Here is a 12,329-nt window from a genome sequence, read left to right as displayed (position 1 = left end):
TGGGCCGGCCCATCCAACTGTGACTCGAACCATGGTTGTTCAGATTGAGTAGCGAGCGCACTAACCACTTTGATCAGAAGACGGGATGTGCTACTCCCTCCGTCCCATAATATTATCGGACGGAGGGAGTAGTTTTCTTTTCTAAAATGGGAAAGACACAGTTGTTTTTCTGTTTGCTTTCTTTTTCCTTTTTCTTTTTTTTTCTTTTTTCCTTAAATGCGTGAACTCTTTTCACAGGCGACGATTTTTTTGCAAAATCAAAGATTTTTTTTGAAATACGATGAACTTTTTTTTCAAAATCGATTGACTTCTTCAATTTTGATGATTTTTTTCAATTTGATGAACTTTTCTCAATTTTGATGAACTTTTTGAAATTCGATGAACTTCTTTTTAAAATTCGATGAACTTTTTCAAAATTTCATGAACCTTTTGTTAAATTTGATGAACTTTTTTCTCGAATTCGATGAACTTTTTTCAAATTCGATGAACTTTTTTCTAATACAAGAGTACATACTGTAGCAAACCGGCTGATTTTTTCCAGAAGAAAGTCAATGCATACTGGAGCAATTTTTGGCGAGAGAAAAAAAATGATCGAGCAGGAGCCAGCGATCGAACGGGCGGTTAGCGAGCGAGCGACGGGAGGCAGCGAGCGTTGCTCGGCCAGGCCCAGGCAAGCGATGCAGCCTGGCAGAAGCGGCCAACCCAGCCTTATTACCGGCCCGGCCTTATTACCGGAAGAAAGTGGGGCAGAAGTGGGGCCTGGAAGAAGTAGAGTTAGCCGGCCTTATTACCGGCCCGGCGAAAGAAGTGAGGACTCGTTCGCTTTCGGCCGTCGCCGTCGCCGGCGGCCGGACGCAACTGGCAGTGGCGAAATCCGCGCAGAGCATCGACCACACATAGTTGCCTAGGGTCTAGTCCGCCTTCCTCAGTCCCCGGCCGGTGGATGGTGTACGATTTCTCAAGTGTTGGTCCAAGTAAACTCACCGTGTGTCCCAGGATGTACTCCTGGACTTGTATTCCTTGCATGTCCTTGTCTTTTTTAGTATGAAGCTACCGAAAGATAAAGCAAGCCTGCAGGCGTTAGAACCACTCACCATTTATATGCGCACAGACAGGAGAAGGGAAAGCTTATTATGTATCAGATATGGGTAGCTGGTTGCCATGGGGATCATTGTCTTTGATACTACTTGTGTTGTTGCAGACCATGCTCCACTCGTCCTCTGGCTGCTTCGTGGAGGAGAGGGCTGCACTACTGGACATCCGGTCTTCCCTGCTGAGAACGCGATCCATGCTTGCACCTGTTTCATGGGGGGAGGATGGTGATGACTGCTGCTCGTGGGAGCGTGTGAAATGCAACAATGGAACACAAAGAGTGTCTCATCTCAACCTTTCCTCTGTATATGTCACGATAGATGCAGATGATTGCTGGTCTTTAAACTTGACAGTGTTTTCTACATTCCATGAGCTTCAGTACCTAGATCTATCATACAATCCTGCCTGTTTGTTAAGCTTGCAAGGTACGTATGTGCTCCAAAGTCTCTTAGAACAATATACATGTGTGGTGGCTTCTTATTCTCATGGTTGTGCAAACAAAAACACCTGCAGGGCTAGTTAGACTATCCAAGCTTCGATATCTCGACCTCAGTGGCACTCTTTTGGGAGGGGGTTTCCTGGCATTTATTGGGAAAATTGTTTCACTGGAAGTCTTAGCTCTCAACGATAACGAAATGAATGCAAGTTTTCCAGCCACAGGTAAGGTCATAAAAAATTATAATTCTAAGTAATTCTTATAGTACCAAGATAGACATATATAAAAATATTCATATCCGTAATCCTCATGTCCATACACACTTTACAGCTGTTGAAAATCTTAGAAATTTGCGACAACTGAATATGTCTTGGAATGGATTCAACGGAAACCTCCCAGGATCACTATTTGCACTTCCTCATCTAAAGATCCTAGATCTCTCGGGAAATGAATTCGGTGGGAGTATTCCAGGAAGTTTATTCTTGGGACCAATTTCACTTGAAGTCTTAGATCTCAGTCATAATCGCCTCAACGGAACTCTCCCAGTTAGAGGTAAAAATAATATATCTTACATTCGAAAAGGGATTTTCATGTTTACCTCAGTTTCTGCCACCTGTAATAATTATACTAGCTACTTGTATGCATTGCAGCTTTTGAAAACATCAGGAGCTTGAATTTGGGTGACAACCAGTTCAGCGGATCTCTCCCTGTGTCATTATTTGCACTTCCTCGTCTGAAGTCCCTAGATCTCTCAGATAATAACTTTGAGGGGCGTTTTCCTATTAATCTGTCTTCGGGGCCAGTTCCCCTTGAGGTCTTACATCTGGAGAATAATAAGTTGAGTGGACCTCTTCCGACTGAACAAGGTACAAAATGAGCATTTCCCGCTTATATCAGCAAAAGTAATGTTGCCAGCGTTGCTAAGCGTCATGATTTTCCTATATCTGCAGAATTTGTAAATCTTCAGAAGCTACGAGAGTTGTATTTGAGTTCCAACCGATTCAGCGGAAGCATTCCAACATTCTTGCTTTTGCTTCCACATATTGAACGGTTGAACCTCTCAACAAATTTCCTTGGAGGACAAATTCCGACAAATCGGTCTTTTAATCTGTCACCCTCGCTTAAGAGTCTTTGGTTTTCCCAAAACAATTTGACTGGTAAATTTTCTTTCATTTGGCTTGGAAATCTCAGAAAACTAGAAGTGATAGACCTTTCAGGCAATTCAAACCTAGTTGTTATTGTCAATATTCCTGGATGGACACCTATGTTCCAATTGAAACAGCTATTGCTTTCTGGATGTGACCTTGACAAGAACATTATTGTGGAACCGTATTTTTTACGCACACAGCGTCATTTAGAGGTGCTTGATTTGTCTAACAATAATTTGTCGGGTAGCATGCCAAATTGGTTGTTTACAAAGGAATCAACACTACAGGAACTACATCTGGGAAATAACTCGCTAACTGGAACGCTGGGCCCAATATGGCATACCCAATCGTTCCTCAAGATTATTAGAATACACATGAACCATGTCGAGGGGCAGTTGCCGACCAACATCGGCTCATTGTTTCCAATGCTGAGTGTTCTAGATTTTTCTAGTAACAACATCTCTGGGCACATACCACCATCATTGTGCGAGATGAGGCAGATGGATATTTTAGACCTATCAAACAACAAACTTTCTGGGGAAGTTCCAGCCTGTGTGTTCTCTAGTTGCACGGGCGTGTTCAGGGTCTCAAACAACAAACTTGGTGGTCAGATTTTTGCTGGGGTCAATAGTCAGATCAATACAAATGAACTGTACCTGGATAGGAACAAATTTGAAGGAACAATACCCCAAAATCTATCAGGTTATGCAAGTGTCATGGATTTGCATGATAACAAGCTGTCTGGAAGACTTAGCGCTTCATTGTGGAATCTATCATCTTTGGCCGTCTTGAGTCTTGCTGGCAACCGTATAACGGGCAAAATTCATCAGAAAATTTGTGGCATCATAGGAATTCTTCTTTTGGATCTATCAAGCAATAACCTTACAGGGCCTCTACCGAACTGCAGCTTTATAGTACTCAGTTTTCTTAACCTGTCGGGAAACTCCTTATCTGGTGATTTTCCTTATACCCTTTTCAACACATCAAATATGATTTCCTTGGATATCAGACAGAATCAGTTCACAGGCAATCTGCACTGGCTAGGTTATCTTGATAACATTAGGCTACTTTCCTTGGGCAGAAACAAGTTTGAAGGACAGATTACTCCAAACCTGTGCAAACTCCTGTACTTGAGGATAATTGACATGTCACACAACATGCTTTCAGGTTCGTTACCATCATGTATTGGTAACATCTCTTTCCAAGGCGACATAGACGATCAAATTTTCCAGTTGGTCGATTGGTTTGCAATTTACTCCTATCACACTTCTTATGACCTATGGGATTTCAGCTTTGCTACCAAAGGGAATATCTACACGTACGGTCGCGATTTCTTCGATTCAATGGCTGGAATCGACTTATCTGCAAACATGTTGCATGGAGAAATTCCCTGGGTGCTAGGGAACCTAAGCCATGTCAAATCCCTTAACCTGTCATACAATTTCTTTGTTGGCCCGATCCCGCCGACCTTGGGAGGCATGGAGGAGATAGAAAGCTTGGACCTCTCCCACAATGAGCTGAGTGGACCAATACCTTGGCAGTTAAATCAATTGTCATCATTGGGGGCATTCTCTGTGGCATACAACAACTTGTCAGGATGCATACCAAACTATGGACAGCTCGGCTCATTCAGCATGGACAGCTACCTAGCCAATGCCAACCTTCACGAGATTACTCAGGGGAATACTTGTGCTGCTCCTGGTCCAGATCCTGCTGTGGGGAATGATGTGGAAGAGACGCCCAGTGACCTAGTTCTATATGTTGTCACAGCTGCCGGCTTTGTGTTGACATTTTGGGCCACCGTTGGGTTCTCATTTTGCCATCCTTACGGAAGATCAGTAATGCTCAAGATGTAGTGCTTGGGCCACTAAACATCCGTACTACAGTCATGTAGTGCTTGAGCATTACATGTTAGATATGTATAATCTTTAAATGTAAGATCCACATAGCTTCCTTAAGTTTCTTTCTGGCTCTAATGTAACCTACTCTACTTTGTAACAGATTGTACTATTTCTTAAAGAGGATATATCAGACCCTTTAATATGCAGCAAATAATGGAGATTCATGCAGTCATGCTGGCAAAGTCGCCGCAAATTCATTCTCTTGCTTGTTCTTGTTCTTCCTGACCTTTCACCCTTTTCCAGAATCTGATTCTATGGCCTGTGGCACCAGCATACCTCCTTTGCGATCATCAGTCACTCCACTATTTTTTAACTTTTTGCTAAAATTATTTTATTACTCTAATAGTCTGTAAAAAGGAATGTATCTAAAACATCGACATTTAGATAGTTATAGAACTAATCATGTTGAACAAAATGTCATTTATTGACAGTGCTTGAGCAATTACGCATCCTTATGGAAGATCTGTAATGCTCGAGCTGTAGTGCTTGAACAATTACAAATTGCAAGTTATGTAATGCATAACAGTATTACAGTTATGTAGTGTGCATTCCTGAAATTACTTTCTCGGTATGTAACAAAATTGTATTTTGTATCAGATTCTACTTTTTCTTGCTGAGTGCATCAGATGAACTTGATTAGTACAGTGAGAGAAACTGCAATGAAAGAGCGACTTGCGCTTCTCACACAAAGTCAGAAGTTAACATGCAGAATCTTAGCATATACAACAACTGGTGAAGGTTCATGCATTCATACTAGCAAAGTCGCCACTAATTCCTTCTCTTGCTTGTTCTTGACGACCTTTTACCCTTTCCAGAATCTGATTCCATGGCTAGTGGCATCAGCATACCTCCTTTGAGATCATCAGCATGCGAACTCTTCGCAATAGACTTTTGTAACTTAACGGAATATTTGAAGTCTTTTATCCGCAGTGATTATATAGGTCATGTTACTTTTTTTTTGAACGAAGGCTCAAGTCGAGCCCGGCTTTGAATTAACAACTAGCATGTGAGGGTAACGCTGACAGCTCCATAGACTCCGACCGAACTGTTGAGAACCTCCTACATCTCCGAAGGGGCTCCCTAGCCCCTCACCTCGCACGAGGCGCCGATCCATCGGACGATGCAAACGCTCTCCCAAGAGCAAAGGTGTACAACCTACGCCATTGCCTCCCGGAAAGCCAGACCAAGGCACCACCAACTCGCGTCGCCGAGCTCCACAAAGGCAAACATGGCACTGGGATGGAACCAACACGCAAGGAGAAGCAAAATGCACGGTGGGGCTGCTGATGACAGAGCAACAATGGTGGGAAGCCACTGAACTTGGAGAAGAACCTCCAAGACACCACCAACTCCAACCATGTCGCCACCGGACGCCCACCAACTAGACCGAACTTGCCACCACCCCATGCTCACTGAAGGCGGCACCTCCATGAAGGTGACGGCGCCACGAGCATCACTGCCGCCCAATCCAGAGGGATTTGGGTTTTCACCCCGGTGCATGAGCAGGGGAGAGAGGCAGAAGGAGGGAAGGGGTCACCTTGACGGCACCTACAAGTAGGAGACGGCGCCCTCAGGCATCGCCATCGTCCTGGCCGGCATAACCAACCATGGATTTCTCCAGGCCCCACATCTCCCGACCCCTACCACAGAAAGGGCGCCGACGACCTGGGGCAGCCGGAGACCAGATCTGACAAGGGCCAAAAATGTTGGGGGCGGAGGCGCAGATCCGGGGCGGGCGCCCCCCGCAGCCACCGCGCCCCGCAGCCACCACCCGCTGCCGGCTTGCCACCCGCGTGACCAAAGGGGGCGGCCAGCACCAGCGACGGCCGCCAGCTGAAGACGACGACGCACCACCACCCGAGGCCGCCACCCCGGCTCCAAAGCCCCATGCGCGAAACAGGGCGGACAGTTCCTCGCCACCACCCTCCCCGGCGGACGTGCGGCTTTCCGGCGACCCCCTCCAGTGGTGGCGAGGGAGCCGGCGGTGGCTAGGATTAGCGCCGCCTAAGACGCCCCTGCGGGAGCGACGCCGGAGCCAAGGGGGAGGGGGAGTTTACCAATAGCCTTGTACTGAAACCCACCTCCCAAAGATTATACTCCCTCCGTCCCATAATGTAAGACATTTTTTGACACTACACTAGAATCAAAAAACATTAATGGAAAAAGGTCTTACATTACGAGACAGAGGGAGTATATTTTACAAGAAACAGTAATAGAAAAATATAAGCACCTGTTTTTCCAGGTCAAGAATCGTACCATCCTTCAGCTTCAACTGTGATCTCTCCCTGTGAATGCAGAATAATCAAAAAAGGATACAGGAAACTTGTGGCATTTTAGAATGGGAAGGAGAATGTTCAAACAACCTCTAAATAAGACTCAACATGACATAAAGTATATAGTTCAGCAAATCATTTCAAGTATCTATGTTCATAATGTGCCCCCAAAAATGCATTATTTGACTTCTTTCACATGAGACATCTTGAATGTTGCACGGCTACTACCTTTTTCAGGTCGAACGTGAAGTTTTCATTCATCTACAGGATAAGGCATAGGACATCAAGTTACATCAATAGGCAAACTGGTTGTATTTTTTTCGAAAAGGGGGTTGATCCCCGGACTCTGCAGCAGAACGATGCATACGACCATATTATTAATAAGGAAAAGGTTCAACATAAGTCTTCAGGTCTCAAAAAAGAACGGAAAAAGGCTCACAAAGAGCTAACAAAATACAGGAAAGCCACAACAAGTTGGCATAAAAAAAGATAGGAACAGTAAATGCCTATCATATATATTACATGACCGCCATCCAAACCGGTTGAAGATAGCCCATGCTACCTTCTCCCATCGGATAGATCCAGTAACCATACACTCCCTGGCCTCCGTCGAAGTGAGTAGCGACCACATACGGATCAGTGCAGTGGCTCATAAAATAACCTGCAAGAAATGAATATTTGTTGTTCTATTAAAAACCAAATCGTTTCTGCAGTTCCATACTGCCCATAATAAAGCACATACTCCTACACGGATGTGTCTCGTTGTTTCCGAATCTATCCCGTCTAGCCACGTCCCACATAACGTGTTGATAGTATTCAGAGGAGTAATATTAAATGCTATGTGAACCGACCGCCACAATTTTTTTGCCAAAGGACAGTCAAGAAAGAGGTGTTTGATGAATTCATCACTATCACAGAAACTACGTCTTGTAGATCCTGTCCAGTTGCGTTTTGCCAAATTATCCTTAGTTAAAATGGCTTGTTTATGGAAAAACCACATAAACACTTTAATTTTCAAAGGTACTTTAACTTCCTAAACATGTTTTGAACGAGGAATAGAGCTAGAGTTGATAACATCCAAATACATGGATTTAACCAAAACCTCTCCCTTCTTAGTTAGTTTCCAGCAGAACTGATCGGGCTCTTGAGATAGCTGAACATCCATCAATCTTCTCACGAGATGGAGTCAGGCTTCCCAACGGTTTCCCGCTAGCGTCCTCCTAAATTGAATATTGAGAGGAATGGACTGTAGTACTGTTGCAACGTAAGCGTCTCTTCGCTGAACAATACTATAGAGAGAAGGATATTGGATTGCAAGGGGCGTCTCCCCTAGCCACGTATCCTCCCAGAATCTCGTGGTAGTACCATTTCCAACTATAAACTTTGTCCTGTTGAAAAAGACAGATTTTACTCTCATCAGTCCTTTCCAAAAAGGCGAGTCAGTCGGCCTCACCGTCACCTGGGACAAGGTTTTGGATTGAAGGTACTTATTACAGAGAATCTGAGCCCGTGTGGCGTCCGTCTCTATAGATAGCTTATACAGCCACTTGCTGAGAAGACACTATTCTTCACCTCTAAATTTTCAATGCGTAGGCCCCCTTGGTCTTTCGGCCTATAGATGATGTCCCATTTAGCGAGTCTGTACTTTCGTTTGAGTTCATCGCTCTGCCAGAAGAAGCGCGATCGATAGAAATCAAGCCTTTTTCAGACTCCAGCTGGTACCTCAAAAAGGGACACGAGAAACATAGGCATACTTGTGAGAACCGAGTTAATAAGAATTAGTCAGCCTCCGTATGACATAAGCTTGCCCTTCCAGCAGCTTAGTTTTTTCTCAAATCGATCCTCAGTGCACTTCCATTCACTATTTGTAAGCTTGCGATGGTGGATTGGTATACCCAAATACGTGAAGGGTAAAGCCCCCAATTTGCACCCGAACAATTGTTTATTAGCGTCTTGTTCGTCTTTAGCTCTTCCAAAGCTGAACAATTCGCTTTTATGGTAGTTAATCTTTAACCCGGTAAATTGTTCGAACAAGCATAACACCAGCTTCATGTTCCTTGCTTTTGCCAAGTCATGCTCCATGAAGATGATAGTATCATCAGCGTACTGTAGGATGGACACACCTCCGTCAACTAAATGCGGAACGAAGCCACCTACCTGGCCAGCATCCTTAGCCCTTCCTATTAGAATTGTCAACATATCGACCACTATGTTGAACAAAATAGGTGACATCGGATCTCCTTGCCTTAGACCTTTGTGTGTCTAGAAGTAATGACCTATGTCATGATTCACTTTAATTCCAACACTCCCTTTTTGCGTGAAAGTTTCTACCTGATTTCTCCATGCCTGATCGAATTATTATTTATTTCCTTATTTCATGATAAATGTTTATTATTCATGCTAGAATTGTATTAACCGGAAACTTAGTACATGTGTGAATATATAGACAAACAGATTGTCACTAGTATGCCTCTACTTGACTAGCTCGTTGAATCAAAGATGGTTAAGTTTCCTAGCCACAGACATGAGTTGTCATTTGATTAACGGGATCACATCATTAGAGAATGATGTGATTGACTTGACCCATTCCATTAGCTTAGCACTTGATCGTTTAGTATGTTGCTATTGCTTTCTTCATGACTTATACATGTTCCTATGACTATGAGATTATGCAACTCCCGAATACCGGAGGAACACTTTGTGTGCTACCAAACGTCACAATGTAACTGGGTGATTATAAAGGTGCTCTACAGGTGTCTTCGATGGTAATTGCTGAGTTGGCATAGATCGATATTAGAATTTGTCACTCCGATTTTCGGAGAGGTATCTCTGGGCCCTCTCGGTAATGCACATCACTATAAGCCTTGCAAGCAATGTGACTAATGAGTTAGTTGCGGGATGATGCAGTATGGAACGAGTAAAGAGACTTGCCGGTAATGAGATTGAATTAGGTATGGGGATGCCGACGATCGAATCTCGGGCAAGTAACCTACCGATGACAAAGGGAACAACGTATGTTGTTATGCGGTTTGACCGATAAAGATCTTCGTAGAAAATGTAGGAACCGATATGAGCATCCAGGTTCCGCTATTGGTTATTGACCAGAGACGTGTCTCGGTCATGTCTACATAGTTCTCGAACCCATAGGGTCCGCATGCTTAAAGTTCTGTGATGATCGGTATTATGAGTTTTTGTGTTTTGATGTACCAAAGGTAGTTCGGAGTCCCGGATATGATCATGGACATGACGAGGAGTCTCGAAATGGTCGAGACATAAAGATTGATATATTGGAAGCCAATATTTGGACATCGGAAGAGTTTCGGGTGAAATCGGGATTTTACCAGAGTGCCGGAGGGGTTACCGGAACCTCCTGGGGGTTAATGGGCCTTGTTGGGCCCTAGTGGAGAGAGAGAGAGGGGCCGGCCAGGGCAGGCCGCACGCCCCCTCCCCCTCTGGTTCGAATTGGACTAGGAAGGGGGGGCCTTTCCTTCTCCCTCCTCCCCTTCCTTTCCCCCTCCTAGTGGGAGTAGGAAAGGGGAGTCCTACTCCCACTAGGAGGAGGACTCCTCCTCCTGGCGTGCCCTACAGGGCCGGTCGGCCTCCCCCTTGCTCCGTTATATACGGGGGTAGGGGGGCACCCCAAGACACACAAGTTGATCATTGATCTCTCTTAGCCATGTGCGGTGCCCCCCTCCACCATAATCCACCTCGGTCATATCGTAGCGGAGCTTAGGCGAAGCCCTGCGTTGGTAACTTCATCAACATCGTCATCACACCGTCGTGCTGACGAAACTCTCCCTCGAGCTCTACTGGATCATGAGTTCGCGGGACATCATCGAGCTGAATGTGTGCTGAACACGGAGGTGCCGTACGTTCGGTACTGAAGATCGATCGATCGTGAAGACGTACGACTACATCAACCGCATTGTCATAATGCTTCCGCTTTCGGTCTACGAGGGTACGTGGACACACTCTCCCCGCTCGTTGCTATGCATCACCATGATCTTGCGTCTGCGTAGGAAAATTTTGAAATTACTATGTTACCCAACAGTGGCATCCGAGCCAGGTTTATGCGTAGATATTATATGCGTGAGTAGAACACAAGTGAGTTGTGGATGATACAAGTCATACTGCTTACCAGCATGTTATACTTTGGTTCAGCGGTATTATTGGATGAAGCGGCCCGGATCAACATTACGCGTACACTTACGCGAGACTGGTTCTACCGACATGCTTCGCACAGAGGTGGCTGGAGGGTGTCAGTTTCTCAAACTTTAGTTGAACCGAGTGTGGCTCCCGGTCCTTGTGAAGGTTAAAACAACACTAACTTGACGAACTATCGTTGTGGTTTTGATGCGTAGGTAAGAACAGTTCTTGCTCAGCCCATAGCAGCCACACAAAACTTGTAACAACAAAGTAGAGGACGTCTAACTTGTTTTTGCAGGACATGTTGTGATGTGATATGGTCAAGGCATGATGCTATATTTTATTGTATGAGATGATCATGTTTTTTAACGGAGTTATCGGCAACTGGCAGGAGCCATATGGTTGTCGCTTTATTGTATGCAATGCAATCGCCCTGTAATTGCTTTACTCTATCACTAAGCGGTAGAGATAGTCGTAGAAGCAATAGTTGGCGAGACGACAACGATGCTACGATGGAGATCAAGGTGGCGCGCCGGTGACGATGGGGATCATGACGGTGCTTTGGAGATGGAGATCAAAGGCACAAGATGATGATGGCCATATCATATCACTTATATTGATTGCATGTGATGTTTCCTTTATGCATCTTATTCTGCTTGATCGACGGTAGCATTATAAGATGATCTCTCACTAAATTTCAAGGTACAAGTGTTCTCCCTGAGTATGCATCGTTGCCAAAGTTCGTCGTGCCGAGACACCACGTGATGATCGGGTGTGATAAGCTCTACCTTCATATACAACGGGTGCAAGCCAGTTTTGCACACGCAGAAATACTCGGGTTAAACTTGACGAGCCTAGCATATGCAGATATGGCCTCGGAACACTGAGACCGAAAGGTCGAGCGTGAATCATATAGTAGATATGATCAACATATTGATGTTCACCATTGAAAAACTACTCCATCTCATGTGATGATCGGACATGGTTTAGTTGATATGGATCACATGATCACTTAGATGATTAGAGGGATGTCTATCTAAGTGGGAGTTCTAAAATATGATTAATTGAACTTTAATTTATCATGAACTTAGTACCTGATAGTATTTTGCTTAACTATGTTGTAGATCAATAGCTCGCGATGTAGCTCCCCGTTTATTTTTTGATATGTTTCTAGAGAAAAACTATGTTGAAAGATGATAGTAGCAATGATGCGGACTAGGTCTGTGATCTGAGGATTGTCCTCATTGCTGCACAGAAGAATTATGTCCTTAATGCACCGCTAGGTGACAGACCTATTGCAGAAGCAGATGCAGACGTTATGAATGTTTGACAA

At 44.5% G+C, this 12,329-nt stretch overlaps 1 protein-coding gene across 1 annotated transcript; it reads left to right on the top strand.

Moving 5' to 3' along the window:
• The first annotated feature begins 1,171 nt into the window (after positions 1-1,171).
• Positions 1,172-4,596, top strand: LOC123047129 (receptor-like protein 1). Its single transcript, XM_044470620.1, has 5 exons — positions 1,172-1,517; positions 1,606-1,752; positions 1,859-2,080; positions 2,179-2,394; positions 2,479-4,596. Exons 1-5 carry the CDS (start codon positions 1,205-1,207, stop codon positions 4,530-4,532), a joined length of 2,952 nt encoding a protein of 983 aa, XP_044326555.1. The 5' UTR covers positions 1,172-1,204; the 3' UTR covers positions 4,533-4,596.
• Positions 4,597-12,329: the final 7,733 nt, after the last annotated feature.

This window comes from Triticum aestivum, chromosome 2B, assembly GCF_018294505.1.
Source record: "Triticum aestivum cultivar Chinese Spring chromosome 2B, IWGSC CS RefSeq v2.1, whole genome shotgun sequence".
NCBI classification, from domain to species: Eukaryota; Viridiplantae; Streptophyta; class Magnoliopsida; order Poales; family Poaceae; genus Triticum; species Triticum aestivum.
Note: the sequence above shows the minus strand (reverse complement) of the source record. Positions and strands in the feature narration are given on the sequence as shown.

What these genes read in the sequence shown, in the direction of transcription:
- LOC123047129 (XM_044470620.1), top strand. Translation starts at nt 1,205, where the DNA reads ATGCTCCACTCGTCCTCTGGCTGCTTCGTGGAGGAGAGGGCTGCACTA. An exon ending in CTGTTTGTTAAGCTTGCAAG is followed by an intron (nt 1,518 to 1,605) that starts GTACGTATGTGC and finishes AAACACCTGCAG; the next exon opens with GGCTAGTTAGACTATCCAAG. An exon ending in CGGAACTCTCCCAGTTAGAG is followed by an intron (nt 2,081 to 2,178) that starts GTAAAAATAATA and finishes TATGCATTGCAG; the next exon opens with CTTTTGAAAACATCAGGAGC.